Source organism: Stegostoma tigrinum, chromosome 42, assembly GCF_030684315.1.
Source record: "Stegostoma tigrinum isolate sSteTig4 chromosome 42, sSteTig4.hap1, whole genome shotgun sequence".
NCBI classification, from domain to species: Eukaryota; Metazoa; Chordata; class Chondrichthyes; order Orectolobiformes; family Stegostomatidae; genus Stegostoma; species Stegostoma tigrinum.
In genome coordinates, this window is record NC_081395.1 from 7,270,575 (window position 1) to 7,298,149 (window position 27,575).

General features: G+C 51.2%; 2 protein-coding genes across 5 annotated transcripts; one reads left to right on the forward strand and one right to left on the reverse strand.

The window, feature by feature from the left end:
• Positions 1–61: 61 nt before the first annotated feature.
• On the reverse strand, positions 62–9,552 carry eif1ad (eukaryotic translation initiation factor 1A domain containing). Its single transcript, XM_048525265.2, has 6 exons — positions 9,428–9,552; positions 8,003–8,132; positions 5,388–5,496; positions 3,331–3,439; positions 2,768–2,809; positions 62–782 (listed from the first exon to the last, which is right to left on the reverse strand). The coding sequence occupies exons 2-6, from the start codon at positions 8,087–8,089 to the stop codon at positions 626–628; spliced, it is 504 nt and encodes a 167-aa protein (XP_048381222.1). The 5' UTR covers positions 8,090–8,132; positions 9,428–9,552; the 3' UTR covers positions 62–625.
• Positions 7,524–27,269, forward strand: LOC132206736 (barrier-to-autointegration factor B-like). 4 transcript variants are annotated; one of them, XM_059641508.1, is made up of 3 exons: positions 7,524–7,587; positions 12,085–12,225; positions 26,052–27,269. In XM_059641508.1, exons 2-3 carry the CDS (start codon positions 12,103–12,105, stop codon positions 26,196–26,198), a joined length of 270 nt encoding a protein of 89 aa, XP_059497491.1. In that variant the 5' UTR covers positions 7,524–7,587; positions 12,085–12,102; the 3' UTR covers positions 26,199–27,269. The 4 variants fall into 4 exon arrangements, with proteins under 4 accessions (XP_059497491.1, XP_059497490.1, XP_059497489.1 ...); XM_059641507.1 differs by lacking the exon at positions 7,524–7,587 and adding an exon at positions 9,564–9,706; XM_059641506.1 differs by lacking the exon at positions 7,524–7,587 and adding an exon at positions 9,565–9,718.
• The last annotated feature ends 306 nt before the right edge of the window (positions 27,270–27,575 follow it).

A 27,575-nucleotide genomic window follows, 5' to 3' on the forward strand; every position in this document is an offset into this window, starting at 1 on the left:
GTATTTCTTCTGGCTAGCTCTATTGATGCAGTGCAATAATACTCCACATCAGCACAAAACATTCATTTCTCAGCAATATTTATTTTTTTTTTTTTAAGTACAAACGGTATTCTCTCCAGAATATAAGAGGCTGCCCTTCTCAGTGCATCGCTCCATAAGCGACAGGAAGATTAAAGGCTCGAGCTGGTCAACTGCAGCGTGTGCGCGCGCACACACAAACAACATCAACCCTCCCAATAGTCGGCCAAATGTCCCATTTAGCCTCCTATCCCACAATCAACTGGCTGTCATCGAGGTCCAAAGCCCCTCAGTCAATTTGATTGGGTGGGGGAGGTGAACAGGGATGGACTGGCTGTCAGGGGTCATTGGCGGGGGGAGGATCAAGCTGCCAGAAGACGCATTAATGACACAGCCAGCCTGGTGCAGGAACAGGTTTCAAATGGATACCTGCAGGGGGAACATGCTGCAAGGCAGTGGGAGAGGGGGTAAGACGCAGAAAGGACTCCTCTCCTTCTCCCCCGCAAACCCAGACGACGCGTTTGCCCCTTCTGCAGTGTTTGAGAATAAAAAAAATCAATGGTTTGTCTGCAGTTATTAAAATAAGCATTTGCTGCTGTCCTGTCCTCTAAACTCCCTGCTCCTCCTCGTCATCCTCTTCGTCCTCGCTCTCTGAATACTCGTAATTCCTTCGGTTTGTGTTGACAAACAAGTCACTGTCATCTTCCGAATCATCCCCCGACTCTTCCTCCGAGCCCCGGTTACTTCCATCTTTCTTTGTGTTACTGGAACAGGAGACAGAGAGAGAGAGAGAGAGAGAGAGAGAATGCAGCTTCCTTTACCTGAAGCCTGTCATGCAATGAAATATCCCCCCCCGAGGCACATCACAAGTATACTCTAGAACAAAGTAGCACACCGAGCGAGAGCTAGAAGGGACAGGGCACCAAAAGGGGTCAATATCACTTTTAAGGAGAGCGGGACGGAGGGGCTTAGGGAAAGAATTCCAGGGTTATAAAGATAGGGAAAGGTGCAAGGGTTGAGGGAAATCAGAGATAGGGGCGCAAGAGAAAGTGACAGGGACAGGGAGGGAGTTGTGAGGGTTACAGGGTGAAGGGGGTTCATTTGGAAAGGGCTCTAAAGTGGCAGAACATGTTACAGTTTTAAGATTGATTTGTATAGTGGAGAGGGGGAAACTGTTTTACTTTAAACGTTTGAGTTCTGGAAGTAGAGTTGGGTTGTGTAATTAAGTGAGGTATTTAAACCCCTTTTGTTATAGTTCAGTGCTTTAGAAACATGAAGAGAAAACTGGGTGGCTGTCATGTGTGTCCACTAACAATAGATAGAAACTGTTCAAAAGGTGGTGTGCAGGACTTGTTGGCACAGAAGTAAATAATTCACACAGAAGAAAGGGCTCATTCACGCAGGTTAGCCATCTCTTAACGCAGTCGCTGTTGAAAAAAAATCCAAAAGCAGAAGGATGTGGAAGTGGAGTTTCGGGAACCCAAGTTAAGGACTGGGTGAGCTTTGTTAGCAATTTAAGGATCTCAGAAGGAGACGTTAATTGAAAGATAGCGTCAAGTGAATGCAGAAAGGGCAGACAAGAAATTGATTACAGTTGTGCTAACTGAATAAAGAACTTTAACAGTGGAGACAGGGTGAGCATTCACTGAAGTTTAGGTATCTGTAAGCTTTCACTAAGGCTAAAAGGGTGGAAACAATTTCTGGTATTTTTAACGACTATCAATAGTTATTTATATTAATCTTTTTCTTTCCTTTCAAGGGGAATAAATTTACGTTATTTATTAAACTTACACTGGCAGCTTCTTGTGATTATGTTCAGTGACTTAACCTCGTAGGCAAACAAATAGCAAAACAGAGCTCAGTCCATCCAGCCAGGTCTGGGCTCACTATCAGCATTTGTTGGGGTTAGATCACCAGAGATAGGGAGGAGGTGAGAAAGATGGCGAGCAGTGTAGGAGGCGATACAGAGGTAGAGTGGATGAAAGTACAAGATTCCAAAGTGTGAAGCTGGATGAACACAGCAGGAGAAGCAGCTTCTCAGGAGCACAAAAGCTGATGTTTCGAGCCTAGACCCTTCTTCAGCTTTTCTGATGAAGGGTCTAGGCCCGAAACGTCAGCTTTTGTGCTCCTGAGAAGCTGCTTGGCCTGCTGTGTCCATCCAGCTTCACACTTTGTTATTTGGGATTCTCCAGCATCTGCAGTTCCCATTATCTCTGGATGAGAGTACACAGGGTTTGGAGATAAAGGCAGGAATTTTGAAGACTGGGTGATCTCCCAATCAGAGCATGAATGCAGGTGAGTAATACAGTATGTGACTCAGTCCCATTGAAATGCTGGCAGCAGGGTCTTGAAAAGGCAGGGGGAGACCAGTCAGGAGTGTGTCAGAATACTTCATTCTGCAAGGAACAAATGCAGGGCTGAGGCTATCAGCAGCAGAGGAGCTGAGACAAGGGTAAACGAGCGTTCACTGTCTGCTGAGCCCCACAAACACACAAGCACACGCACAGGTCAGGCAAAGAGTCTCTTTCACCAGCCTGTGCCAAGTCAGTGTGCTGCAGTTTATCACATTTAGCAACATGCCCTCACTCCCACAGCAGGCAGACAGACAGACACAGAGGTGCAACGTTGCAAAGGGACAGGGGAGATCCCAGGTGATGGCTGAAGGAAGCAGAGAGGGCAGGCATTGTGTGTGTCTCTCTCACCCTCGGGATTCAGCCCCTGAGGGCGTGGATTGAAACCGGGCACTCACCTCTCGGGGCACTCTGTTGCTGGGTCACAGAAAGTGGCAGGCCTGCAGGGTTAGGACCAGAAGGAACATGGGTCAGGGGCGGATCTCCACCAACAGACAGTCACAGTCATAGACACGCATATCTGCTGCTGCCCATCGCCGACCCTCCGACAGCGCTGTGCTTTCTCGGTGCCAACCGTCCAGTGGCACTACACTCCCTCAGCACTGACCTTAATTGCTCTTGAATTATTGATATGAGGCAGTTAAGAGCCAACCCCATAGTCCAGGGAGTGGACTCTCATTACAGCCAGACCAGGTTAGGAGGGCAGATTTCCTTCAGTTATTAGTAAAACGCTATTATTCCACGATAAGAGAGTAGCCACATTCCAGGCACCGTCACTGGACCTGTGAAAGATTTCAAAAGCAGCCCGGCCCAACTCGAAGCATGCTTCCCCGAACGCGAGCCCAGGGCTCTCGATCCCCCATATAGCACCCACATCCCCACAAAAAGGCACCACCCCGGCGCGAATCCCCTTTGGGTTTCATTCGCTGCTTGGCCTCGCGACCCAAGCTGAGTGTCCTACCAGAGCCCGTCTTTCCTAAGCTGCTTGATGTGTTCCTTGTACAGGATCGAGTTAATTTCAGCTTTCACCTTTTCACCTTCCTGGATGGGGTCCACGATTAGGAAGTCGCCTGGCAAAGCGAGGGTGGGTGGTGGGGAACGGAAGAGAGACCAAACATGGATAATCTCACAGAGAGACCATTGCCTCCCCACTCCCCACACCCCCCCCCCCCCCCCCACACCGCCACACACACAGTCAATAACCCTCAACTTCCCAGGTTCCAGCAGTGACTCTCAGGTCAGAGTGGAAACCCCAATCCTAGCACTGCCCCCCACCACCCCCCCCAAAAAAAAATCTTTCATTCACCCTCTGTTGAACTTTTTGCACAGTACACGCGCATCGCTGGCTGGGCCTGCATTTGTCGCTCCTCCCTAATTGCCCCCAAACTGAGTGGCTGGCCAGAGCCAATACACTCACCCTGCCCATTCCAAAGGGACCTTGCCTCGCATTAAGCTGCACCCCGACCACCCGCCCCCACCAACACACAGACACACACACACACAGACACACACAGACACACACACAGACACACACACAGACACACACACAGACACACACACAGACACACACACACACACAGACACACACACAGACACACACACAGACACACACACAGACACACACACACACACAGACACACACACAGACACACACACAGACACACACACACACACAGACACACACACAGACACACACACAGACACACACACACACACACACACAGACACACACACACACACAGACACACACACAGACACACAGACAGACACACAGACAGACACACAGACACACACACAGACACACACACAGACACAGACACACACACAGACAGACAGACACACAGACAGACACACAGACACACAGACACACACACACACACAGACACACACACACACACAGACACACACACAGACACACACAGACACACAGACACAGACACACAGACACACACACACACACAGACACACAGACACACACACAGACAGACAGACACACAGACAGACACACAGACAGACACACAGACAGACACACAGACAGACACACAGACACACACACACACAGACACACAGACACACACACAGACACACACACAGACAGACACACAGACAGACACACAGACAGACACACAGACAGACACACAGACAGACACACACACACAGACACACAGACACAGACACACACACAGACACACAGACACACACACACACAGACACACAGACACACAGACACAGACACAGACACACAGACACACAGACACACAGACACACAGACACACAGACACACACAGACACACACACAGACACACACACAGACACACACACAGACACACACACAGACACACAGACAGACACACAGACAGACACACACACACACAGACAGACACACACACACAGACACACAGACACACACACAGACACAGACACACAGACACACACACAGACACAGACACAGACACAGACACACAGACACAGACACACAGACACACACACAGAGACACACACACAGAGACACACACACAGAGACACACACACAGAGACAGACACACACACAGACACACACACAGACACACACACAGACACACACACAGACACACAGACAGACACACAGACACACACACAGACACACACACAGACACACACACAGACACACACACAGACACACACAGACACACACAGACACACACACAGACACACACACAGACACACACAGACACACACAGACACACACAGACACACACAGACACAGACACACAGACACAGACACACAGACAGACACACAGACAGACACAGACACACACACACAGACAGACACACAGACACACAGACAGACACAGACACAGACAGACACAGACACAGACAGACACAGACACACACACACAGACACACACACACAGACACACACACACAGACACACACACACAGACACACACACACAGACACACACACAACGCCAGGTCCTGCCCGCCAACAGACTGAGGTGAAGCTTATGCAGATCCGCCCCCACCAACGCGCTCGTACCCCTCTTGATCCAGATGTTCTTGCGAAACTTGGTCGGCATGCTGGCGAGGAACCGCTCCCCCTGGGCCGTCTCCACCTCGTGCAGGTTGTTCCCTGGCGAGCCGAGCACCTGTAGTTAGGGGGAGCCGACAAGAAGCCTGTAGAGGGCACTCGGGCAAATGGACAGCGCCATGCGGCACCCAACGGCAGAGAGAAGAGGTGCTCCCCTTGGACCGTCACAACGTCAGGACCCAATGCAAGAATGCCACACTCCAAACCATCGCGACAGCGCAGGGGAGCCAGCTGCTCCCTGGGCCTATCTCTGCGGCAACAGATCCGCCAATCAGGGTCACCTTGCCAACCAACCGGCACCCCTCGCTTCCGGCGTTAGAAACCGTTCTGCCACATCTGAACTTTTGGAAGACTTGCGCGCGCGACCTGACGGGGCAGAGGGTGAAAACTTTCAGCTAAAGGTTCAGGGTGATCCAAGCCACGTGGTTTCTCACTCTCGCTGCATCACGCGACGCTCAGCACCACCCCAAAGGCTCGGGGGTAGTCAACGCTGTCATTGCCGACTGTCGGAAAAACCCCACCTGGTTCACTCATGCCCTTTAGGGAAGGAAACTGCCATCCCTTACCTGGTCAGGGCCTGCTGTTGATTACCAGCCCCGAGGGACCTTGAGCATGATCAGGGCCGTTTCAGAGGGCAACTAAGTGTCCACCATGTTGCTGTGGGTCTGGAGTCACGTGCCAAGGCCCAGTGTTAGTGAGCCAGGTGCGTTTTTAAGGCAACGGACAGGGTGATTAAGGAGGCGTTTCGCACGCTTGCTTTCATTGCTCACGCCTTGGAGGACAGGAGCGGGGACATCATATTCACATTGTATTGGTGAGGCCTCTTCTGGAGCACTGTGTCCAGTTCTGGTCGCCCAGTTACAGAAAGCACGTTATGAAGCTGGAGGCGGTTCAGACGAGATTTACCAGGATGTCGCTGGGACTGGAGGGTTTCAGGTATGAAGAAAGCCTGGGACTTTTTTCACTGGAGTGTGGGATATTGAGAGGTGACCTTATAATAAAAGCATGAGGCGTTAGGAGAAGATAGCTGTTCTTTCCCTAGGACAGGGGATTTCAGGACTAGGGGCCACATTTTTAGGGTGACAGGAGAGAGGTTTAAATAAGGCATGAGGGGAGAGGCAATGTTTTACAAACAAAGACAGTGGTGCGTGTGGGGAATGAGCTTCCGGAGGAAGTGGTGGGTGTGGGTACAGTTACAGCGTTTAAAAGGCATTTGGATAAGTGCATGAACAGGGAAAGGTTTGGAGGGAAATGGGCCAGGAGCAGGCAGGTGGGACTGGTTTAGTTTGGGGATTATGGTCAGCACGGACTGGTTGGGCCGAAGGGTCTGTCTCTGTGCTGCACGGCTCTGGGATGGTCTCCTGATTGTTGAAACTAATTTTATATTCCAGAATTGTTAATCAATGTCATACCATTAACGTCATTCACTGAAATTACATACCACCAGCTGGGATTTGCACCATTACCCCAGGCCCCTGGATGAGCAGTCCAGTGATATGAACACTATGCCGTTACAGTGTCCCATGTCCATGCCCCAGTGGAACAGCCCAGCCGCGAAGGCTTCTGCAGTCAAATAGCCCCCTGAAACACTTTGCTCCAATCACATGGAATGGGGGGGGGGCACCCAGTGTCTGTGAAAGCCCCCGCCGGCCCCAGCACGAGTCAGAAATTAGGGGGCAAGATTGAGACAGGCCAAGAGCAGGAAGGTGGCAAATCTCTGAGCTGATCGTAACCTACAGCTGACACTAAGAAGGTCACTTTAAGATTCAACTTTAACTCGCTTATGTTCTGCACTTTACTGATCAAATCAAATCAACCCTAGAAGAAATGTGGATTGCACAGAGGGATCCTAATGTGATAAGTTTGGAGATGATTAACAGAAGCTAAACGGGTGATAAGATTATGGGGGACGCGTAGAAAGGTTTGACTAGGCACAGTAATTGAAGGTGTGAAAACTCCCAGCCCCTTCTGGCGAGGAGCTGCACTTGTGTGTAATTCCTAGGCACAGAGAAGGCCGGACGGGGTACGGAAATCTGTCAGGTGACTCGGTTTGTTTGCGAGCAAGTATAAAGGTCAGGATAGCCCAGTGATCCGTGACCAGCCTGGATTCCGGACACCGAAGATCAGCGCCAGGTCCACTTGGCTGGCTGTAAGTTTCAAGGCAGGTTCTACCTCCTCCTCGCAGGCAATTACGTGAATGGTCCAAATCTTAGTGGGCACACGCACGGGGCCCGTATGCCAGTGAGAGTGCGTGTCTGTGTACCGGACACGTAGCCCAGTGAGCATTCGTGCATGTTTGCCTGTGGGACCCCAAGCTGTCACGAGAGCGAGTGCACGTGAAGGGGGGGGGGGGGGGGGGGGGGGGGGGGTGGCGGGGGGGGGAGACAGCATGCGCGCGCAAGAGAGGGAAAGAGAGAGAGAGAGAGGAGAGCACGCACGCTCAAGAGACAGAGAGAGGGGACAGCGCGCGCAATAGAGACCTGTATCCCAGTGAAAGTGGTATTAAGGTCCCTCGGTATCTCTCAATGTGGCCCAGCTGTACTTGTCCCTGGGTACCCTCTTACCCGCACAATCTGTTGTATCTCGGAGGGCGGATCATAATCTCCCAGAACCTCCTTTACCACATGTTTCCTCTTCGTTGCCTGGGACATCTCGGGCTCCTGCCAACACCTTCAGCTTGGAATACAGTATGACCTGCAGGAGAGAGACACTGACATGACCGTGGGACAGTGCTCAAACATTAACTCAAAGAAAATGGCAGCAGCCAGAGGGCATCATGTTGCGGCTGGGCAGGACATTGGTTAGGGCTACTTTTGGAATACTGCGTTCAATTTTCTGGTGTCCCCTGCTATAGGCAAGATGTTGTGAAGCTTGAAAGGGTTTAAGAAAAGATTCAGAAGGATGTTGGAGGGTTTGAGCCCATAGGAACAGGCTGAATAGGTTGAGGTTATCTTCCCTCGAGCAACTGGAGGCTGAGGGGTGACCTTATAGAGGTTTATAAAACCACGAGGGGCATGGATAGGGTGAATAGTCAAGGTCTTTTCCCCAGGGGAGGGGAGTCCAAAACTAGAGGGGCATAGGTTTAAGGTGAGAGAGGAAAGATTTAAAAGGAACCTGAGGGGCAACTTTTTCACACAGAGGGTGGTGCGTGTGTGGAATGAGCTGCCAGAGGGAAGTGGTGGAGGCTGGTACAGTTAAACAAATAGGAAGGGTTTAAGAGGGATACGGGCAAAATGCTGACAAATGGGAGTAGATCAGTTTAGGATATTTGGTCGGCGTTGGACTGAACAGTCTGTGTCTGTGCTGCGTGACTCTACGTGATCGACATTGGGCTACAGACCCGCACCAACGGTACAATCTTCAGCGCCCTCTGAAATGACCCCAGCCCGAAAACACCCGCTCTCATTAGACGGCGGTAGCTGAACCGGCTCAGGCCCGGTTAGACCAGGGGCAGTAGGCGGGCAGCACGGTGGCTCGGCGCTTAACCACTGCAGCCTCACGGCGCCAGGGACCCGGGTTCGATCCCACCCTCGGGCGACTGTCTGTGTGAAGTTTGCACGTTCTCCCCGTGTCTGCGGTGGGGTTTGCTCCCACAGTCCAAAGGTGTAAAGGTTAGAGTGTGTTGGCCGTGGGAAATGTGGAGATAGGGCTAGGGGGCTGGGTGCTGCTGTTTGGTGAGGGGGTCAGTGTAGACTCGATGGGCTGAAGGGCCTGCTTCCCAACCCGAGGGGGTTCTAATGACCCCAGGCAGTACGTGCTTGAAGGAGGAGGAGAAAAAAATCAGAAATTTAACGGGCGTTGAGCTGCAAAAGCGAAAGTTGTGAATGATGCTCAAACGGTGAGGGCTCCCACAGCCGAATAGCGGGGAGGGACAAGCGGAGAGGGTAGTGGAGGCCACCCCCCGGATATAACGGGAGATACCAGGAGCCAGGCTGGGCCTCGGGGTGAGGCCCAACCCCGACCCTCTCCCGGCGCTGGGACCCACTCACCTCCACCTCGCGGCCGCCATCTTCACAGAGGAAGGAGGGATGTGGTCCGTCCTTCTTTCGGCCCGCCACCCTATTTCCGGTCCGTCCCTCGTTTCCGTCCCCGCCCGCCAACGCAACTTCCGGTCCGATTGCCATCTCCCACCGGCATCGGCACCTCCGCCGCCCACGACAAGGGGCCGGCTTCCGTTCCGTCCTCCTAAACATTCCCCCGCAACGCCTTACCCCGCTCATCACTCAACACCGGGCGCTTTCTTCTTGCTCCGCCAGTCGCTGCCCGCAGTGAGCCGCCGGGTCGGTTAATGGGGTTGGTGGCGGGGGGGATCGAAAGGAGCGGGCGGGCCGGCCCTGACAACGGCCTCCGTTCCCCAGGCCCGGCGCGACCGGAAGTAGTGCGGGGGGAAGGGTTTAAAGTACGGGGCCGGTGGGAGGGAGTCGTTTGGCGGGAGCGACGTGAGCGGGAGGAACAGCAACAGCAACAATAGTAATAATAGTAGTAACAGTCTGAGGGGGGGGGGGTGTGGGGGTGTGGATGAGGGGGGTGGGGGTGTGGATGAGGGGGGGGGTGTGGGGGTGTGGATGAGGGGGGGGGTGTGGGGGTGTGGATGAGGGGGGGGGTGTGGGGGTGTGGATGAGGGGGGGGGTGTGGGGGTGTGGATGAGGGGTGTGGGGGTGTGGATGAGGGGTGTGGGGGTGTGGATGAGGGGGGTGGGGGTGTGGATGAGGGGGGGGGTGTGGGGGTGTGGATGAGGGGGGGGGTGTGGGGGTGTGGATGAGGGGGGGGGGTGTGGGGGTGTGGATGAGGGGGGGGGGTGTGGGGGTGTGGATGAGGGGGGGGGTGTGGGGGTGTGGATGAGGGGGGGGGGTGTGGGGGTGTGGATGAGGGGGGGGGGTGTGGGGGTGTGGATGGGGGGGGTGCGGGGGTGTGGATGAGGGGGGAGGGGGTGTGGATGAGGGGGGTGGGGGTGTGGATGAGGGGGGTGGGGGTGTGGATGAGGGGGGTGGGGGTGTGGATGAGGGGGGTGGGGGTGTGGATGAGGGGGGTGGGGGTGTGGATGAGGGGGGGGGGTGTGGATGAGGGGGTGGGGGTGTGGATGAGGGGGGTGGGGGTGTGGATGAGGGGGGTGGGGTGTGGGGGTGTGGATGAGGGGGGGGGGTGTGGGGGTGTGGATGAGGGGGGGGGGTGTGGGGGTGTGGATGGGGGGGGTGCGGGGGTGTGGATGAGGGGGGAGGGGGTGTGGATGAGGGGGGTGGGGTGTGGATGAGGGGGGTGGGGGTGTGGATGAGGGGGGTGGGGGTGTGGATGAGGGGGGTGGGGGTGTGGATGAGGGGGGTGGGGGTGTGGATGAGGGGGGTGGGGGTGTGGATGAGGGGGGGGGGTGTGGATGAGGGGGGTGGGGGTGTGGATGAGGGGGGTGGGGGTGTGGATGAGGGGGGTGGGGTGTGGGGGTGTGGATGAGGGGGGTGGGGTGTGGATGAGGGGGGTGGGGTGTGGATGAGGGGGGTGGGGTGTGGATGAGGGGGGGGGTGTGGATGAGGGGGGGGGGTGTGGATGAGGGGGGGGGGTGGGGGTGTGGATGAGGGGGGGGGGGTGGGGGTGTGGATGAGGGGGGGGGTGTGGGGGTGTGGATGAGGGGTGTGGGGGTGTGGATGAGGGGTGTGGGGGTGTGGATGAGGGGGGTGGGGGTGTGGATGAGGGGGGGGGTGTGGGGGTGTGGATGAGGGGGGGGGTGTGGATGAGGGGGGGGGTGTGGATGAGGGGGGGGGGTGTGGATGAGGGGGGGGGTGTGGATGAGGGGGGGGGTGTGGATGAGGGGGGGGGGTGTGGATGAGGGGGGGGGTGTGGCGGGGAGGGGGTGTGGTGGGGTGGGTGGGGATGGGGCGAGGGGGGGGTGGGGTGGAATGGAATTTGTGGGGGGAGGGGTGATGGAATGGAGTGTGTTGGTGGGGGGAGATGGAGGGGAACAAGGAGAGATCAGAAGCCGGGGGGGGGGGGTCGTCAAGGTGTGGGGCTGGACAGTGGACACGGGCCGTCATAGTGGGTGGTGGGGTGAGGAAAAGGGTGGAGCGATAGAAGAGGGAGGTGGGAAGACAGGATGCTGCAACAGGAGAAGATAATAGGGTGGGTGGGTCGTCGGTGCATGGGAGGGAGAGGTGAGATGTGGTTGCACCTGTCGGAGGAGAGTTGAGTGCAGAACGTTTGAAGGGGTTTTTCAGTGGGTGCGGTTCCTCTGTTCACAGCTCTCCCTACCACCTGAACTGTCCCTGGGATTTGCTTTCCTTTTCACACTCTGGGTGTGTTAGTCTCTGAGCCATTGAGGGCACGAAACTCATTCCTGGGGCAGTTGGGGATTTCCAACCTGCTGCTATTTTTTCTTCCTCAACTTTGTGAAGGCAGGTGACACAGAGAGAGAGAAACTTACTGGCACGATGGTGCCACCCTCAAAATCTGCCCATCAAATGAAGCTTTGCAGTTAGTAGCCTGACTTCTGAGTGCGTTTGTGCATAAAAACTGCTGGATTTAACTGTGCCATGTACTTAAGGCTGTTAAAGTTACAAGTCACTTCTGAAAGGGAGTCTCAGAGCTTGCGACCGTGTATTGAAGTTTCTTAAACTTTGAACCTATTTGAGGTATTGATTTTATGCTCTGTGGCTACCAGCATTGAAAACACAGCAGGATGACCACTTCACAGAAACACCGAGATTTTGTGGCTGAGCCCATGGGGGAGAAGTCCGTCCGGTGCCTAGCGGGAATCGGGGAGGTCCTCGGAAGGCGACTGGAGGACCAGGGATTTGACAGGGTAGGTGGAAAATTGGCAGTATCGTTTGACTATTAGTCCAGAGACTCGGTTAGTGTTCCGGAAGCCCAGGTTCACATCTAAATCAAAGCAAAATCTGACATTAAGAGTCCAATGATGAGCGTTCTCAGGGCGGAAAAAAACTCCACCTGGCTCACTAATGGCTTCTGGGAAGGAAACTGCCATTCTCAGCTCATGTGGCGTTCGTGTGACTCCAGATACGCCACAATAACCATTGACCTGGCCAGCAACACCCACATCCCACAAATGAAAGTAAAGGCCCTGCGAACCCTTGGGTCTGTGAGACAAGTAGTAGGTGGGAAATGCTGCTGTACAATTTGGTAGACCTCGTTTGAGGCCAGTCGCAAGGCAGCAGGATTAGGCTATTGCTCTATCTAGTCTGCTGTGCCTTTCCATCACGGCAGAAATGTTTTTAGACCCATCCTCCTGCTTTCTTCCTGTATCCCTCGATAACCTAATCAACCGAGAACCTGTATATCTCTGCCTTAAATGTGCTTGATGCTGTGGCCTCCGCATCCACTTGCAGTGATGAGTTCCACAGACTCACTTCCTTCCGACTGAAGGAATTCCTTCTCAGCTCAATTCTAAAGGGTTGCCCCTTCACCTAAGTCAGGAGGTATGAGATACAGAGTGATTTGGCTGTCTGGATTCAGAATTGGTTGGCTGACAGGAGGCAGAGAGTGGTTGTAGATGGTAAGTATTCTGCCTGGAGGTTACTGCTGAGTGGTGTCCCGCAGGGCTCTGTTCTTGGGCCTCTGCTCTTTGTAGTTTTTATAAATGACCTGGATGAGGAGGTTGAGGGGTGGGTTAGTATGTTTGCTGATGACACAAAGGTTGGAGGTGCTGTTGATAGTATCGAGGGCTATTGCAGGCTTCAGCGAGACATTGACAGAATGCAGAGCTGGGTTGAGAAATGGCAGATGGAGTTCAACCTGGATAAATGCAAAGCGATGCATTTTGGAAGGTCAAACTTAAATGCTGAATATAGGATTAAAGGCGGGATTCTCGGCAGTGTGAGGAACAGCGGGATCTTGGTGTTCAAGTGCATAGCTCCCTCAAAGTTGCCACCCAGGTGGATAAGGTTGTTAAGAAAGCATATGGTGTTTTGGCTTTCATTAACAGGGGGATTGAGTTTAAGAGCCGCGAGGTTTTGCTGCAGCTCTACAAAACCCTGGTGAGACCACACTTGGAATATCGTGTTCAGTTCTGGTCACACTATTATAGGAAAGATGTGGAGGCTTTGGAGAGGGTGCGAAGGAGGTTTACCAGGATGCTGCCTGGACTGGAGGGCTTGTCTTACGAGGAGAGGTTGACCGAGCTCAGACTTTTCTCTCTGGAGAGAAGGAGGAAGAGAGGTGACCAGATCGAGGTGTACAAGGTAATGAGAGGCATGGATAGAGTCGATAGCCAGAGACGTTTCCCCAGGGCAGGATTGACTGCCACGAGGGGTCATAGTTTTAAGGTGTTAGGAGGAAGGTATAGAGGAGACGTCAGAGGGAGGTTCTTCACCCAGAGAGTTGTGAGCGCATGGAATAGTTTACCAGTGTTAGTCATGGAAGCAGAGTCATTAGTGACATTTACGCGACTGCTGGACATGCACATGGACAGCAGTGAATTGAGGGGAATGTAGGTTAGGTTATTTTATTTTTGGATTAGGATTATTCCACGGCACAACATCGTGGGCTGAAGGGCCTGTACTGTGCTGTACTTTTCTATGTGCACTCTGAGGCTGTGCCTTTGGGTCCTCATCTCCTAATGGAAACATCCTCTTCACACCCACTCTCCCCAGGCCCCTTGTAAACTGTATGTTTCAGTCAGATTCCTTCTCCGCCTCCCCTCACGTCCTCCTAAACTCCATCGAGCTCGGACCCAGAGTCCTCGACTACATCTCGTACGACAAGGCCCTCATCCGCGGGGTCGTTCTTGTAAACCTCCTCTGGACCCTCTCCACAGCCAGCACATCCTCCCTTAGACACAGGGCCCAAAACTGCTCTCAAAATTCCAAATGCAAACTGATCAGAGCCTTATGCACTTCATCCCTGCTGTTGTATTCTAGCCCTCTTGAAATGAATGCCAACGTTGCATTTGCCTTTCTAATTGCAAGCTGAACCTCAGCAATAACCTTAAGAGGGTCTTGAACAAGGACTTCTAAGACCCTTTGTGCTTCTGATTTCTGAAGCCTTACCCCATTTACAAAATAGTTTGGGCTTCTGTTCTTCCTACCACAGTACATAACGTCACACTTTCCCACATTACATTCCATCTGCCACTTCTTTGTCCACTCTCCTAGCCTGTGCTGGTCCTGGAGTCCTACAGCACAGAGATAGGCCCTTTGGCCCAAACTGGTCCATGCTAACCCAAATGTCAAACCCCGTTTCCCTTCACTTAGCCCATATCCTTCTTAACCTTTCCTATCCATGTATTCGTCCAAATGCCTTTTAAATGTTGTTAATGTACCAGCCTCAACCCCTTCTGCTGGCGGCTCATTCCACATATCTACCACCCTCTGTGTTTTTTTAAAAAAAGAACTTGTCCCTCAGGTTTCCATGTATTCTTTTCCCCTCTTACCTAACACTGATGCCGTCCAGTCCTCGATTTCCAACCCTGGGAAAAAGACTGAGTGCACTCGCCTCCCCTATCCATGCAAGTCATGATCTTCTATACTTCTACAAGATTACCCCCTCAGTTTCCTGTGCTCTACCGAAACAAACCCCAGCTTGTCCAACCTCCCCCTGTAACTCAGACCCTTCAGCCCTGGCGCCGTCCTTGTAAATTTCTTCTGCACTGTTTCCAGTTTAATAACACCCTTCCTATAGCAAAGTGGCTGAAACTGAACACGGTACTCTAAGTGTGGCCTCACCAACATCCTGTTCAACTTCCCAACTTCTATACTCCATGCCCTGACTGACGAAGGCCAGCGTGCCAAAGTCCTTCAGTACCCTTGCTTCTTCAACACCACCTGTCAAAGAGCACAGAAACGGGCCCAATCCGTCCGTGCCGACTGGGTTTCCTAACCTGAACTGGTCCCCTTTGGCCCGTATCCCTCTAAGTCTTTCCTATCCCTGTGGCTGTCCGCGTACCTTTTTAAATGTAGTAACTGTGGTTCCTCAGTTCTACCACATAGTCTACACCACCTGCCCCTAACGTGACACAATCCGTACAAGTGTGGAAGCAGGTCATTCGGCCCATTGGGGGCACAGTGACCCCCTCAAAGAGCATCCCACCCAGACCCTGTCCCTGTAACATCTCTGTGATATCCCCAGCATCATGCCTGCCAATTTCAATTTAAGTACAACTTCCTCAGTGGCTGTCTCTTCTCCTCCTTACCCACCCCCCACCCCAACGATAGTTGTCCCTTTATCTGCTGTGCCTGAAATTAAATTCGTCACCATTTCCGTACTCTTCGGGGTGTTGCTTGTTGTGGAAACTGATTACTTCTACTGAGTGCCAGCTGCAACTCTTTCCATAATTTTTCAAGCGACTGAATTCCGCTGCCCGCCCGCCAACAGTGACCCCAACAGTAGTTAATGCGATTCGCCAGGACTCCGGTCCCAGCATGCTTCGGGTGGAGCCCTTTCCATCAGAACAGCTCCCTCTTTCCCCAGGACTGACACCCAGTATCCCACGCGTCGGTACCCATTTCTCCCACACCATCCTTGAGCCACGCGTTTTAATCTTGTAGGCCCTGTGCCAATTTCGTTGTGGCTCAGGAAGTCATCAGAGGTTTTATTTTGGTTCTGCTTTCCAATTTAATCCCTAACTGCTCACATTCCCTCAGTAAGGCCTCGTTCTACCAATATCTTCGGTCCCTGCATGGACTGCGACAACTGGATCGTCCTCTCCCATTCCTCTGCAGCCCAGATGAGATATCCTGAATCCAGGCACCAGGCACGCAATCCAGCCTTCAGGACTTTTGATCCTAGTCACTGAGAACAGCGTCTATTCCCCTGACTACACTGTCTCCCATTACGTCTGCGTTTCTCTTTCTTTTCTCCCTGCTCTTCAATGGCTCCCTGTACCACAGGAAGATTACTCCTACTTTCCTACTCTTCCCCCACACGAGCCTCAAACCTGTTAGATCAGCTGAAGGGCTGAGGCTGCTTTCAGCACTGCCTCCTGGATCCCTGTACCTGCTTCGCTGGTAGTCACACACTCCTGTCCCTGACCAAGCACCGGAGTCAATGCAGTTAATCTGCTTCTGATCTCGGCCCGCACACTGCAAGCTGGCGTCGCTGCTGAATGCTGGCACGTGGACTATTCGAAAGCGCCAGTGTTGAAACTCCCAACGCGGGAGGAGGATCACTCAGCCCGAACTCCCTGTTCCGAACAAGTTGTTCACTTCAGCTTTTGTTAGACCCGTGACGCTTTCATGCAGTCCTCCTTTTTACATCCAGTTTTGGGCGTTTCTGTTGACTTGGATTCCACCCAGCACTGCACTCCAGATCGTATCAAACTTCCTGGTTCTCTTTGATTTGTCGCCCTCCGTTATTATTGAGCTGGAGGGGGTTCAGAAGAGATCTGCCAGGATGTTGCTGGGAATGGAGGGTTTGAGCCATTAGGGGAGGCTGGGAGTGTTGAGGGGTAATCTTTTATAGAGGTTTACAAAGTCATGAGGACCGTAGGTAAGGAGACTAGTAGGTGTCTTTCCCTTCAGGTGGGGTATTTTGAGACTTGGCGTATTTTTTAAGGTGAGAGGAGAAAGACCTTTAAAAAGACATGAAGGGGCACCAGGGGTTCATGTGTGGAATGAACTTCTAGAGGTAATGGTGGGTGTGGGTTCATTTACAGCGTTTAAAAGACACTTTTTGGATAAGCACAGGAATAGGGAAAGGTTTGGAGGGATACAGGCCAGGAGCAGGCAGGTGGGAGTAGTTTATGCTCTGGTTGGAATGAAGAGTCTGTTACCATGCTGTATGATTCTTCCTCAGCTTCCTGGAATTCCTTCCCTAAACCTCCCAACTAGGCCAGTTTGTATTTAAATGAAATCATATTTAATGGTTCATATCTAAAGATAAGTACATGAATATGAAATGTTTGGAGGGTTATGGGCCAAGCGCAGGCAGGTGGAACTAGTTTAGTTTTGGACAGCATGGACTAGTTGGGCCGAAGGGTCTGTTTCCAACACTGACTCTCTGGAAGGGAAAACTGTCCCTTCTTATTTCCTCAGTTGAAACGCCCGATTGTTTTGAGCATCTTGTTAAATCTTCATCCGACGCAACCAGAGCCCAGGATCGTCCTCTCACATCTCCCATCTTTTTGTCCCAAAGTAGGGGCGGGGGAGATAATGGGAACTGCAGATGCTGGAGATTCCAAGATAATAAAATGTGAGGCTGGATGAACACAGCAGGCCAAGCAGCATCTCAGGAGCACAAAAGCTGACGTTTCGGGCCTAGACCCTTCATCAGAGGGTCTAGGCCCGAAACGTCAGCTTTTGTGCTCCTGAGATGCTGCTTGGCCTGCTGTGTTCATCCAGCCTCACATTTTATTATCTAGGGGCGGGGGAGGCTAGATTTTGGGCACAGCTGGTGCTTAGTGACAGACACATAGAGAAGAGATGTCCACCCCGCCCTGCCCAACAACCTCATCCACCAACCCAATTCCATCCCTTCAGCTGCACTTCCCATTTGGTAAGGTTGTAGCTGTAAGGAATAGGAGGAGGGACTTTTCACACACACGCACGCGCACACCCCACCAATCCCATCAGGTCCACTTTCTCCCTACTTACCATTCAATTTCCTGACCGATCCAGAATCTACCCATTTCAGCCCTAAATAGGACCCAGCAACCCCCCGCACAGCTCTCTGTCAGAAAGTGTTCCAAAGGCACTCAACCCTTTGAGAGAAGAAATCCCTCCTCATCTCAGTCTTAAATCGGTGCCCTTTTTTTCTGAGACAGCGCAGCGTGGTCCCTTTTTCTTCTCTCATTCATGGGACGAGGGTGTTGCTGGCTAGGCAGCATTTGCTGCCCAGAGGGCAGTTAAGAGTCATTCACATTGCTGTGGGTCTGGAGTCACGTGTAGGCCCACACCAGGCAAGGATGGCAGTTTCCTTCCCTAAAGGGCATCAGTGAACCAGATGGGTTTTTCCCAGCAATCATCACTGGCAATCATTTAGATTCTTAATTCCAGATCTTTACTGAATTCAAATTTCACCATCTGCTGTGGCGGGACTCGATCCCAGGTCCCCAGAACATTACCTGGGTTGTTTGGTTAACAATCCAGCAATATTACCACAAGGCCTGGTAACGATGGCCTCCCCTCAGTTTAGGGTCTTAGGCTCCTCCATGACGGAAACGTCCTCCTCAGCATTGACCCTGTTAAGCCCCTTAAGAATCTTTTTATATTTAGCTGAGATTCCTCGCTGGAGTTTAGTGGAACGAGAGACAGAGTCCCAACCTGTTTAACCTCAGCACATTCCCTCCACGCCTGGGATCATCCTAGTGAACCTTCTCTGTCCTGTTTATGACCTGACCCCCAGTTTTTCACCGATCCTGCCTCCGCTGCTCCCTGGGAGAGAGAATTCTGCAAGCTAGCAACACCGAGTGGCGAGAGAAAAACCATCTCTCTTACTTTAATAAATGCAACGTTTTTTTGATTTGTCTGTCCTAGTTCTCGTGAGCTCCCCCACCAACAAGGGAAGCGATGCTCTCAGCCTCAGCTCTGCTTTAAAACCTCCCCTCAGAGGTTTCGATAAAGTTATCTGTCGTTTTTCCAAATGTATGTCAGCGCAGGAACAGGCCCTTCAGCCCTCCAAGCCTGCCCCAATCGAGATCCTCTGCCTAAACCTGTCATCTCTTTTCTACGGCTCTGTATCCCTTTGCTCCCCGCCCATCCATGTACCTGTCCAGATACATCTTAAAAGACACTATCGTGTTTGCGTCTACCACCTCTGCTGGCAACGCGTTCCAGGCACCCACCCCACTCTGTGTAAAGAACTTTCCTCGCATATCTCCCATAAACTTTCCTCCTCTCACCTTTGAATTCATGACCCCCAGTAACTGAGTCCCCCACTCTGGGGGAAAAAGCTTTTTGCTATCCACCCTGTCTATACCAGTCATGATTTTGTAGACCTCAATCAGGACTCCCCTCAATCTCTGTCTTTCTAATGAAAATAACCCTAATCTACTCAACCTTTTTCCATAGCTAGCGCCCTCCATACCAGGCAACATCCTGGTGAACCTTCTCTGCACCCTCTCCAAAGCATCCACATCCTTTTGGTAATGTGGCAACCAGAACTGTACACAGTACTCCAAATGTGGCCGAACCAAAGTCCTATACAACTGCAACATGACCTGCCAACTCTTGTACTCATTACCCCGTCCAATGAAGGAAAGCATGTCGTATGCCTTCTTGACCACTCTATTGACCTGCGTTGTCACCTTCAGGGGAAAAATAGACCTGAACACCCAGATCTCTCTGTTCATCAATTTTCCCCAGGACTTTTCCATTTACTGTATAGTTTGCCCTTGAATTTGATCGTCCAAAATGCATCACCTCGCATTTGCCCGGATTGAACACCATCTGCCATTTATCTGCCCAACTCTCCAATCTATCTATATTCTGCTGTAATCTCCGACAGTCCCGTTCACTATCTGCTACTCCACCAATCTTCATGCCATCTGCAAACTTGCTAATCAGACCACCTACACCTTCCTCCAAATCATTCATGTATATCACAAACAACAGTGGTCCCAGCACAGATCCCTGTGGAACACCAATGGTCACAGGTCTCCAATTTGCGAAACCCCCTTCCATTACAACTCTGTCTCCTGTTGCCTAGCCAGTTTTTTATCCATCTAGCTAGCACACCCTGGACCCCATGCGATTTCACTTTCTCCATCAGCCTGCCATGGGGAACCTTATCAAATGCCTTACTGAAGTCCATGTATATGACATCTACAGTCTTTCCCTCATCTACCAACATTGTCACGTCCTCAAAGAATTCTATTAAGTTGGTAGGACATGACCTTCCCTGCACAAAACCATTTTGCCTATCACTGATAAGCCCATTTTCTTCCAAATGGGAATAGATCCTATCCCTCAGTATCTTGTCCAGCAGCTTCCCCACCACTGATGTCAGGCTCACCGGTGTATAATCACCTGGATTATCCCCGAAACCCTTCTTAAACAAGGGGACAACATTAGCAAATCTCCAAGACCTCACCTGTGCTCAAGGATGCTGCAAAGATATCTGTTAAGGCCCCGGTTATTTCCTCTCTCCCTTTCCTCACGAACCTGGGATAGATCCCATCCGGACCTGGGGACTTGCCCACTCTAATGCCTTTTAGAATACCCAACACTTCCTCCCTCATGCCAACTTGACCTAGAGTAATCAAACGTCTATCCCTAACCTCAACATCCATCATGTCCCTCTCCTTGGTGAACACCGATGCAAAATACTTGTTAAGAATGTCACCCGTTTTCTCTGGGTGCATAATTTGCCTTCTTTGTCCTTCAGAGGGCAGTTTTTAAAAGAAAGTCATTCATGGGACGTGGGTGTGGATTGCCCGTCCCTAATTACCCAGAGGGCCTTTGAGTCGTACAGCGCGGAAACAGACCCTTCGGCCCAACCAATCCATGCCGACCATAATCCTCACAAAACTAGTCCTACCTGCCTGCTCCTGGCCAATATCCGTCCAAACCTTTCCCTGTTCATGTACTTATCCAAATGTCTTTTAAACGCTGTAACTGTACCCACACCCACCACTTCCTCTGGCAGTTCATTTCACTCGTGAACTGGCATCTGTGTTTTTTTTTTAAATTCCCCTCACCTCTAAATATTTCTCACTCCTGTCACCTTAAAAAAAAAATTCCCCTAGTCTTGAAATGCCCCCCTCACCGCATTGCTGTGGGTCTGGAGTCAGCTGACCAGGTTAAGGTGGCAGATTTCCCTCCCTAAAGGGATTTCTTTTTTTAAATTAACGGCCAATCGATCACTAATTCTCAATCATTGTCAGACTCCTAATTCCAATCTGTTTTAATCTATTCAAATTCTACCATCTGTTGCGCCGGGTTTCGAACCTGGGTCCCCAGAGTGTAACCCGGGCCTCTGGATTAACAGGCCAGGGATAATACCGCTAGGTCTCCCCTCGGTTAAGAGTCAACCCCATCGCTGTGTGCCTGGAGTCATGGGTGGGCCAGACCTGGTAAGGATGGGCAGATTTCCCTCCCTAAAGGGTGCTGAGTTTCAGGGTCAAAAATTTGTGAAATTGGCTTTGAATTCTCGAACTATTAATTGAATTTAAATTCTGCATTGATGTGATGGAATTTGACTGTTGCCACAGTGTTACCCTAAGCTTCTGGGTTAGTAGATCAGGGAAATGGGCAGTGGGCTGCCATCGTCCCACTGTGACCAGTTCCGTTGCATTCTGTCTTCAGGGAGAACTCCAGTGTTTAACGCAGCACCCCAGCTATATCTCGCTCTGGCACTGCATAGCTTAGCCACTGCCCCCACCTTAGCATTTTCACTTCCCTTCGTAGTCATTTGCTGAACCTGCATAGCAATGTCTATAGACTAACGCAAGAGAAAAGAACAAACAATAAGGTAAGAACCTGGAGCAGGAGTGGGCCAGCCTGCGCTCTCTCTCCTCTTTCCCCACCCCCCACCCCCAAAAATTCAGTACGATCATGGCTGAGCTTTCAGCTTCACTTACCTGCCTGCTCACTATAACCCTTCACTCCCTTTACTCTTCAAAGGTCTATCTTTGCCTTGAAAACATTCAATGAGGCAGCCTCACTGGGCAGGGAATTTCTTAGATTCACAACCCTTTGGGTGAAGAAGTTCCTCCTCAACTCACTCATAAATCTGCCTCTTATTTCAAGGCTGTGACCTCCTAGTTCTTGTCTTAACCACCAGTGGAAACACCCACCCACCCCCCTGCTTCTATCTTATTTAATCCCTCCTTAGTTTTACATGTATCTATAAGAATCCCCCCCCCCCCAACCCCTACATTCTTCTAAATTCCGTTGAGTACAATCCCAGGCTTCGCATAAGCCAACCCTCTCGACTCCAGGAGTAACCTACTGAACCTGGTCTGCACCGCCTTCCAGTGCCAGCCCATCGTTTCTCAAGGAAGGAGACCAAAACCATACAGTTACTCCAGATGTGGCCTCACCAGCTCCATATACAGCTGCAGAGGCTACTGAAGGGGCCAGAAGCGAACCTCAGAGTGCGAGTCTGCAGATCCCTGAAGGTAGCAGGACAGGAGGTCCACGACAGCTAAAACGTCACGCAGGATACTCTCCTGTAGGGACTGAGATCTGTAGTTAGTATAAAGTGCCTGGGAGTTTAGAGCTCTGTAAAAGCAGCAGCTGTCCTACACGAGTGCTGTCTACAGTTCCGGTCACAGCACTGAGGGCTGCTGAAGTTATTTTGTTCTAAAGGGGCAGAAGAAGTTGGCTGGGGAGAGGCATTCGAGGCGAATGAAATTCTTGGGGGAGGGACGGAGTTAACCAGAGATGGTTTTGCTCAGGAAGATCACGTTCCATTAGCAGTAAAGCCTGTAAAGCTGGGGTCTCCAGTGTAAAGGTTAGGGAGGGGAGTTGGGGTGGGGGGGAGGGGGGTGTTTTTTCCTTCCCTGTAGTGGGTGGTGTCTGGCACTGAATGCCTGAAATGGTGACAGGCAGGAACTGCCTAGAGGAAGAACACAGAACAGTACAGGCCCTTCGGCCCACAATGTTGTGCCAACCTATTATCCTATGTTCTATAAGATCAAACTACCCTGCATACCCTACAGTTGACTATCTTCCATGTGCCTATCCAAGAGTCGCTTAAAAGTCTCTAAAGTATCTGACTCCACTACCGCTGCCGGTAGCACATTCCACACGCCCACCACTCTCTGTGTAAAGAACCTACCTCTGACATCTCCCCTATACCTTCCTCCAGTCACCTGAAAGTTATGCCCCCTCGTAATAGTCATTTCACCCTGGGGAAAAAGTCTCACTATCCACTCTATCTATATCTCTGATCATCTTGTACACCTCTATCAAGTCACCTCTCATCCTCCTTCACTCCAGTGAGAAAAGCCCTAGCTCCCTCAACCTTCCCTCATAAGACCTGCCCTCCAGTCCAGACACCATCCTGGTAAATGTCCTCTGCACCCTCTCTAAAGCTTCCACGCCCTTCCTAAAATGAAGTGACCAGAACTAAATGCAATATTCCAAGTGTGGTCTAGCCAGAGTTTTATACAACTGCAGCATAACCTCATAGCTCTTAAACTCAATTCCCCTGCCAATGAAAGCCAACGCACCATACGCCTTCTTTACAACCCTATCAACTTGGCTGGCAACTTTGAAGGATCTGTGGACGTGGACCTCAAGATCCCTCGGTTCCTCCACACTGCCAAGAATCCTGCCATTATCCCTGTATTCTGAATTCAAATTCCACCTTCCAAAATGAATCACTTCACAATTTTCTGGGTTGAATTCCATCTGCCACTTCTTTCCCCAGCTCTGCATCCTGTCAATGTCCCATTGCAACCTACAACAGCCCTCCACACTGTCCGTAACTCCACCAATTTTCGTGTCATCGGCAAACTTACCAACCCAGCCTTCCACTTCCTTATCCAAAGTCCTTTATAAAGATCACAAAGAGCGGAGGTCCCAGAACAGATCCCTGTGGAACACCACTGGTCACTGAGCTCCAGGCTGAATACTTTCCATCTTCTCCCACCCTCTGACTTCTATTGGACAGCCGGTTCCGTATCCGGACAGCCAAATTTCCCTAAATCCCATGCCTCTTTACTTTCTGAATGAGCCTACCATGTGGAATACCTTGCTAAAAACCATATACACCACATCCACTGCTTGACCTTCACCAATGTGTTTTGTCACAAACTGAAAGAATTCAATAAGGCTTGAGGCATGCCCTGCCCCCCTCAAAGCCATGCTGACTACTTCTAAACAAACTATGCTTTTCCAAATAATCATAAACACTATCTCTCGGAATCCTCTCCAATAATTTGCCCACCTCAGAAGTAATTCCCAGGAGTATCCCTATTCCGTTTCTTGAGCAAGGGAAAGACATTTGCCACCCTCCAATCTTCTGGTACTACTCCAGTGGACAGTGAGGATGCAAAGATCCTAAAGGGGCAGCAGTCTCTTCACTAGCTTCCCATCCTAACCTTGAGTATATCCCGTCTGGCTCAGGGGACTTATCTATTCTTGTGTTTTTCAAAATTTCTAGCACATCCTCCTCCTTTAAAATAAACCTGTTTGAGCATATCTGCCGGTTTCACGCTCACAAACGTACAAGATTCCTCTCACTGATGAATACTGAAGCAAAATATTCATTAAGGACCTCCCCTCCCTTCCCTGACTCCAGGCACAAGTTCCTTCCACTATCCCTGATTGGCCCTACCTTCACACTGGCCATCCTCTTGTTCCTCACATAGGCATAGAATGCCTTGGGGTTTTCCTTAATCCTACCTGCCCGAGTTTTCTCATACCCCCTACTAGCTCTCCTAAGTCCAATCTTCAGTTCCTTGCTGGCTACCTTGTAATCCTGTAGAGCCCTGTCTGATCCTTGCTTCCTCAGCCTTAAGTGAGCTTCCTTCTTCCTCTTGACTAGACGTTCCGCCTGTCTTGTCAACCAAGGTTCCTTTACCTCACCATCCCTTCTTGCCTCACTGGGACAAATCTATCCAGTATTTGTAGCAACTGCTCCCGAAAGAACCTCCACAGTTCTGTCGTGCATTCTCCCCAAGAACATCTGATCCCAATTTATGCTCGGCAGTTCTTAGCTAATAGCATTGTAATTCCCCCTCCCCCTATTAAATACTTGCCCATATCTGCTCCTGTCCCCCTCCATGACTGTAGTAGAGGTCAGTCAGTTGTGATCACTGTCACCGAAATGCTCTCCCACCGAGATCTGACACCCAGCCTGTTATGTTGCCAAGCGCCAAATCCAATTTGGCCTCCCCTGTAGTCGGCCTGTCTGCATATTGAGTCAGAGATTCTTCCTGGACACGTCTGACAAAACCTGCTCCATCCAAACTGTTTGCAGTTGGGAGATTCCAGTCTACACTAGCGAAGTTGAAGCTGCCCATAACAACAGCCCTATTACTTGTGCACCTTTCCGCAATCTCTCTCCCAAACTGTTCCTCAGTGCCTCTGTTGCTATTGGAGGATTTATAGAAAACAAAATTCCAGAGGAAGTGGTGGGTGTGGATACAGTTACAACATTTAAAAGACATTTGGATAATTATATGAATAGGAAAGGTTTGGAGGGTTATGGGCCAAGCGCAGGCAAGTGGGACTAGTTTAGTTTAGGAATGCGGTCGGCGTGGACTCGTTGGACCGAAGGGCCTGTTTCCGCGCTGTATGACTCTATAAAAACTCCTAATAAAGTGACTGTACCTTTCCTGCTTCTGACTTCCACCCACACTGACTCAGCGGACAAACCCTCCGCATCCTCCCTTTCTGCAGCTGTGATACCATCCCTGATTAGCAGCGCCACTCCCCCACCTCGTTTACCTCCCTCCTCATTTCTTTTGAAACATCTAAACCCCGGAACGTCAAACAACCGTTCCTGCCCCTGGGTTATCCAAGTCTCCCAAACGGCCACAGCATCGTATTTCCAAGTACCGATCCGTGCTCGAAGTTTGTCACCCTTAATCCTGACACTAGGGTTAGGGCCCAGAGAGCCAGTCGCGGAAACGATGGCCAGAATGGCTGCCCCTTTCTGTTCTCACTGCTCCCGGGGTGAGTTGGTGGGTGGGCGGGTGGGGGGGACGGTGGGTATTTCCCGTTCTCGTCCCACCTTGTGTTACAATGATATCTCTGTCTGCGTTCTGCCCTCTCCCCACTGCAGGCATACGTGGTGCTGGGACAGTACCTGGTCCTCAGGAAGAACGAAGATCTTTTTAAAGAGTGGCTAAAGGACACATGCCAGGCCAATGCCAAGCAGTGCAATGATTGTCACACTTGTCTCCGCGAGTGGTGTGATGCCTTCCTGTGAAGCTCCTGACCTCTGCTCCCTCCCCCTTTATACTTTTATTGGTATTAAAATTGTTAAATTATCGCTCTTTACCCACTACGCACCTCTCCCTTCCTTTCCACTGTACTCTCCCCTCTGTTTTGAACTTTCTCTTTCATTTTCTCTGCCTCTTTTATTATCACTTTCTTTCATGTTCTTTCTCTCTCTCGCTCTCGCTTTCTTTTCGTTGCGCTCTCGCTTTCTTTTCGTTTCTCTCCCTCTCTCCCTCTCTCCCTCTCTCCCTCTCTCCCTCTCTCCCTCTCTCCCTCTCTCCCTCTCTCCCTCTCTCCCTCTCTCCCTCTCTCCCTCTCTCCCTCTCTCCCTCTCTCCCTCTCTCCCTCTCTCCCTCTCTCCCCCTCCCTTCCTGCTGACATGGATCAAGCCCCCCCTACCCTCATTGAGTGAGATACAGTGGCGAGGAGGATATGCTGTGGACAGACTCCCAATGAAGGAATGACTGACCTGTGGGACTGCTGCATTGCAGACCCATCAAGACACTGACCTCTGCCCTGGCACAAATTTTTAAAAATCCCTCTCGTCCCCATCCCTTCCGAGTGCCAGGGTGACCCTGTTTTCGTCCCCACCCCACCCTCCTCTTGCAAGGAGAGAACTGAGTTCAGCTCTGCTTGTGTTTGAGCGAGAGGAGGTAAGGAGATGTGGCTCGCTGGAATGGTGTGACCTCTGTTTTCCTGCCTCTCCCTAGCAGACAGCTGCTGGCCAACACCCCCCCCCCCCCCCCCCACACCACCCACACCACCAATCTGTTTGTTGTAGTGTACACTGTTTAAAACCTCAGCTCTCCATTCAGTCTGGAGAATTGGGTCTTTTTTTTTTGCATGCGTGAGAGCAGACTTACTGCTTTTCAATGCTGGGAGGAAGGAGTTGCTGGATCATTTGGTCCCCCCGCCCCCCCCCCCCCCACACACCTTCCGTGAGCTGTTTTATCTGTTCTTAACACTCAGCTTCTCCTCGGATCTGACTTCCCTCGTGCTCCATGGAGTGTTGTTCGGAAACATGTTATTAAATTTTATATAATAAAACTTAGTAAAATTCTCAGGACTCGTGAGCAACTGCTGATGTCACTTTTTAAGAAAATTTCACAAGAAACTACCTGATAACGAGATCCGGGGGAAACTGATGGGGTAAATGGTAATCTGCTGATTCGGTTTTGATTTGATTTATTACTGTCACACGTACTGAGGGGCAGTGAAAAGTTTTGTTTTATGTGCAGTACAGGCAGATCATACCATCCGAAGTGCATTAGTGATAGAATACGATGTTACTTCTGCAGAGAAGGTGTACAAACAGGATGGTCAACATTAACATTTAAATTTGACACTCAGAAGTCTGATAATAGCA

Bases quoted from the DNA above. Each gene is read 5' to 3' on its own strand.
- LOC132206736 (XM_059641508.1), top strand. From the start codon at position 12,103: ATGACCACTTCACAGAAACACCGAGATTTTGTGGCTGAGCCCATGGGG. The intron at 12,226-26,051 runs GTAGGTGGAAAA...TCCCCACTGCAG, and splicing joins AGGACCAGGGATTTGACAGG to GCATACGTGGTGCTGGGACA.
- eif1ad (XM_048525265.2), bottom strand. From the start codon at position 8,089: ATGTCCCAGGCAACGAAGAGGAAACATGTGGTAAAGGAGGTTCTGGGA. The intron at 5,497-8,002 runs GTAAGAGGGTAC...CCCTAACTACAG, and splicing joins AGATACAACAGATTGTGCGG to GTGCTCGGCTCGCCAGGGAA. The intron at 2,810-3,330 runs GTAGGACACTCA...CTAACCCTGCAG, and splicing joins CTTAGGAAAGACGGGCTCTG to GCCTGCCACTTTCTGTGACC.